This window comes from Enhydra lutris, unplaced genomic scaffold, assembly GCF_002288905.1.
Source record: "Enhydra lutris kenyoni isolate GAN:26980312 unplaced genomic scaffold, ASM228890v2 scaffoldscaffold10, whole genome shotgun sequence".
Taxonomy (NCBI): domain Eukaryota; kingdom Metazoa; phylum Chordata; class Mammalia; order Carnivora; family Mustelidae; genus Enhydra; species Enhydra lutris.
This window is the reverse complement of record NW_019154094.1, coordinates 2,078,668-2,083,438: the sequence shown is the minus strand read 5'-3', so window position 1 is coordinate 2,083,438 and position 4,771 is coordinate 2,078,668. Positions and strand designations below refer to the sequence as shown.

Sequence of the window (4,771 nt, the reverse complement as noted above, 5' to 3'; positions counted from 1 at the left end):
CAAGATCCAGAAGCAGCAGCAGCAGGAGCGACAGCTGGCCGAGGACCGCCTGCAGAAGGTGCAGGCCCTCTGCCTCCCGCTGGACAAGGACAAGTTTGAGATCGAGCTGCGTAACCTCTGGAGGGACTCCATTATCCCCCGCACCCTGGACTCTATGGGCTATAACCTGTACCATCCCCTCGGCTCGGAAATAGCCTCCGCCCGGAGAAGCTGTGACCACATGCCCGCCCTCATGAGCACTAAGGTGGAGGAGCTGGCCCGGAGCCTGCGGGCCGGCATAGAGCGCGTGGCCCGCGAGAACTCGGACATCCAGCGCCAGAAGCTGGAGGTCGAGGAGGCCCTGCGGGCCAGTCAGGAGGCCAAGGAGAAGGTTCAGAAGGAGGCCCAGGCCCGGGAGGCCAAGCTCCAGGCCGAATGTGCCCGGCAGACACAGCTCGCCCTGGAGGAGAAGGCGGCACTGCGGAAGGAGCGGGACAACCTGGCCAAGGAGCTGGAGGAGAAGAAGCGAGAGGCAGAGCAGCTCAAAATGCAGCTGGCCGTCAGCAACTCCGCCCTGGACACCTGCATCAAGGCCAAGGTGGGCTAGAGGGCCCCGGACTCAGGTTGCACTGGGGTCAGGTCTGGGGGCCGTGTTGGTGGTGATGTCTCGAGGCGTTGAGGTGAGCTTTGCAGTCTAGGTCTGGTTACTTACCGCACTTGAGAGTGTCACTGACACAGGATTGGGGTGGAGTTTGGAAGAACATGGAGAAAGGATTAAGGATTGGGATTGAGTTTAGGGTGCCTGGTGGGCCTCCAGATTGGTTCAGGGTAAGGACGGGGGATTCATGGAGGGTTGGTGTCAGGGTGGGGATGTGTCTGAGTTGACAGATCAGGGGCCATGGAGTGGGGGTTGTTAGTGAGACTGAAGAGTAAGGCTGGTCCAGAGGAAGGCGTGATGCGGAGCAGGGCTTGTGTTTAGGTGAAGGTGAGTTCTTAGTGACCACCGTGTTTAGGGTTGGTTTGAATTAAAGTTAGGGTTCCATCGAAGATCACATGAGTCTTAGAATTGGGGTTGTGCTGAGTTTGGATTGTGGGGAAAGGTTGAAAGTCAGGCCAGGGGTCACGTGCAGGGCAACCAGTGAGTTTAACATTGGGTGCAGGATCTCAGTGGCTTCTGTTCGGTCGAGTGGAGCCCCCAGAGTTGGAGTTGAAGCTCAGCTGAGCACAGGTGACTGGTGGGGCTACAGATGATTAGAGGTTTGGGGCCAAGGGTGGATTTAGGATTTCATGGGCATTAGGATTGGGATTGGTGTTGACCATGGGTTAGGAGTTGAAATTGGTTGGGGTTTAGGGTGGCTGACTGAGGGTTGAATTGGGCTGGCCTCGGAATATATTTGAAATGATAGACTGGGTGACCCTGAGTTAGGGTAGGGAGACCTGGGGAGGGGTCAGGGTCAGGGCTGGGTGTAGAGCAGAAACCACACAGGGGCTAATCTTGGAGTGGGGCTGGGTTGAGGTTCCATTTGAGGTAAAGTCTAGGGTCTAAGGTTGAGTTGCAATGAGTGTGGTATTGGGAAAGTGTTTCTGGGTGGCCGTGGTGGCGTCCAGGGCTGGACTGGGGGAAGGAGGCTGGGAGTGGATTTTTCATGGCAGCCAGGTCTAAGGAACGGGTTGGGTCCAAGTTGGGTGTCAAGTTATGATCTTTGATCAGGTTTGTCATGGGGATTGGGTTTAGGTCAGGGTTTGAGTCTAAAGAAAGCACCGTTTTCATGTTGGATTTGGATTTTAGGTGATTGAGTTTAAAGCTGGCTTTGGATTTCAGGTTCAGGGTCATTGGAGAGAAGGCAGAGAGTTTACAGAGTTAGTCAGCTTCAGCCTAGAGGGGGGCTGGGTCCGGTGTTGGTGGATGGACTCAGTTGGGGTCATGAATTGGGGTCGGGTTGGAACTAAGATTGTAGGGGAGACTGAGGCAGGCCCCAGCAAGCTCTCTGGGAGGCTTCCAAGGAAAGTCAGCTTCCAGAGTTCCCGGTCCCTTAAGGGCAGGTGGGTGCATGTACATCCATTAATACGGGTATCTGTCTCCCGGGTCTGTTTCCCCGCCCTGGAAGGAACTCTGACCCAGGCATCCAAGGGCATAAAGGAGCAGGAGCCTCCATGGGATTCTGGTTCAGGGGTCCCGACTTCTGCCAACCGCCCTCCATCTTTCTTCCCACAGTCGCAGCCGATGCCTATGCCAAGACCTGTGGCCCCTGCCCCCAACCGCCAGCCCATCGGTGAGTGACAGAAAGCAGGGCCAGGAAGACATTCGGGGATGGTCCTTTCTGCTGCTTCTCCCAACTCAGCCCTGCTATTGGGGCTGCTGCGCCACCCCTAGCCCAGGGTCGGGGNGGTTGGTTGAACCTGACCCCTCCCTCTCACCACAGACCCAGCTGTCCTGGAGGAGTTCAAGAGAAGGATCCTGGAATCCCAGAGGCCCGCAGGCAATGCTGTAGCCCCACCCAGGTAAGGCACTGTGCAGACTGAGATGATTCAGTCTCAGGGCTTCTGCGGAGGCTGGGAAGAGGACTAGGGGTGGAAGGAGGCTCATCTCGCACTAGGTGCTTCCTTAATTGAGTGCTGGCTGTCTACCAGGCCCTATGCTGGGTCCTGGGGACACAGTCATGACTAAGACCCATGCAGACCCATTCATGGAACTCCTTCATTAAGGGGTGAAAGAAACAGTAAAGGAGCCATGAAAAGAGAGACCAAGAGCCTACAGTTACGGGCGGCTTACTGTGAGTTCAGCACAGTCAGAAGCACTTCGCCAGCTTAAGTCGCTGAACCCTTACAACCCTAATCAGTGGGCGAGCCACTGTCATCACCTCCCACTTTCCAGATGAGGAAAATGAGGCACAGGGAAGGTGTGCGCTGTGGCCCAGGTAACACAGCTGGGGAGTGGCAGAGCTGGGGACTCGAACCCAGGCTCTTGGACTCCAGGCCCTCAAGAGAGGGCTTCAGTGAGGAGGAGGCCTTTGAGTTGGAGGATGGGCCCAAGCTGGTCTGGGAAAGGGCAGAAGGCACAGCACTCTGGACGATGAGAAGAGCCAGGGTAAAGGCTCAGAGGCCAGGCTGGGGGATGGGGGGGGTGGCTGGAGCTAAGGAAGGGAGGAGGGAGAGCAGCAGCAGCGCGGAGACCCCTCTGATTCTCTTTCTAACTGCTACAAAAACGGAGGTCTCTGAAATCAAGGGCATGGAAACTCTTCGCTAACTGTGAAGTGCTGTCCACAGGCGCATAAAGCCAGGGGCTGGGGGTTGCAGCGGGGCGCATCAAGGCACCTGTGCACACACTCAGGTCAGGGCTCCGTGTCTGTACCCTGCCCCCCCTTGCCCCCTCCCAGAGTACAGCCTGTGCATCACAGGGAAGGTGACTCAGGCCACCGCCTCGAGAACATCCTGTTCTTCCCTCCCAGATGGTGGCTACGGTCCCTGTGCAGGACCATATCTCTGGGCAAGGAGTCTGGGAAGGGCACTGCCATTCACAGTTAAGGACCCAGGGCTCCGGGCGACACCGGGGATTTTAAGTCAAATTCCGCCAACCCCAAGCCTGTGCCTCTCCCATGGCTTTGCCAGCAAGGCTGTGGTCTGCCCAGGTCAGCCTGGGACAAATTGACTTCCAGAGTGTTGTCTTCAAATCCCGGGGTGGAGATGGTCCTCCACATCCAGCTCCATTTCCTCTATGGCTCCTCTTACATATGCCCTCTGACGGGGAGCTCACCCCTTCACAGCACTTGTCCCTTCCGTTCTGGATGGCTCCATCTGGGAGAAATCCCTCAGCCTCAGGCAGCCCTCAGGGAGGGAAGCAGGAGGATGGAGAGAAGACCCTGCTCCAAGCAAACAGTTTTCCTCTCTCCATCTTGGCCCAAAGCCAACATGGCAAGGAAGGAGGCTCTATTATTATCCCCACTTTTCAGAGGAGGGAACTGAGGCCCCAGGGAAGTGACCAGCCTGGGGTCATGCGTCAGTGAGTCAGGGCCAGAGCCAGGCTCCCAGCCCAGACCAGTCCCAGGCGGAGAAAGGGGAAGCTCTTGACATTGTTTACCCCCAAAGACGTTCCTCCACAGAGAAAACAATGAGTACTTAAAGCAGGGCCCCTCCTGCTTCTCTCTGCCAGGTCTCAGGAAGGGGCTCTGGACCTCTGTGCTCCAGTCTTGATTCACCTTCCCCCTGAGAAAGGGGCCATCGGCTCTGGCTTGGAGTCCCAGCGAGGCCAGCTCCTGGGTGGGCTAGCATAGGCAAACCACAGGCTGTACAATCACCACATTGGAATTTTTCATGCCTCTGGTCAGGGGCCAGGGCTGAGGTCCAGCCCCAATCACTCAGCTCCCCCCACACCCTCTGATCAGGAGAGGGCCTTCCTTTTCCACTCTTACTCCTTCTGACCTTGACGCAGTCTCTGAGCTGCTAACATGCTCCCACTTGCAGCTGTCGCCACGATCCCAAAGCCAGGGCCAATCCAGAACTCTCCCATCAGCTGGACCAGAACACAAAGTCTTGGTTTTCCCGTGGACCCTTTTAAGTTATTTTTTCTTGATGGCAAGTGCACTAGATTTCCTTTTTCCCTGACAAGACCGTGTCTTGTGGATATCCATTTCTTTAAGTTAAACACACACAATTAACGTAAAGACAAATAAGTATATACTGGTTTCGGGGCCCGGGGGCTGGATAAGGCAAAAGTTGTGAGGCGGTTTTGGAATATAGGTGAGTTTCTTCAGTGGGGTGAGGTCCAGAGCCGCCAGCCAAGAAAGAATTTTTT

At 56.2% G+C, this 4,771-nt stretch overlaps 1 protein-coding gene across 1 annotated transcript in view; it reads left to right on the top strand.

Moving 5' to 3' along the window:
* LOC111144029 (plasmalemma vesicle associated protein) overlaps positions 1–4,771 on the top strand; it is a 15,722-nt gene that overhangs the window by 7,518 nt on the left and 3,433 nt on the right. Inside the window, exons 4-6 of the mRNA XM_022498096.1 lie at positions 1–577; positions 2,195–2,252; positions 2,403–2,481. The exon at positions 1–577 is cut by the window's left edge and continues 2 nt beyond it. Of these exons, the coding sequence (XP_022353804.1) occupies positions 1–577; positions 2,195–2,252; positions 2,403–2,481 (714 nt within the window). The remainder of the gene's footprint in view (positions 578–2,194; positions 2,253–2,402; positions 2,482–4,771) is intronic.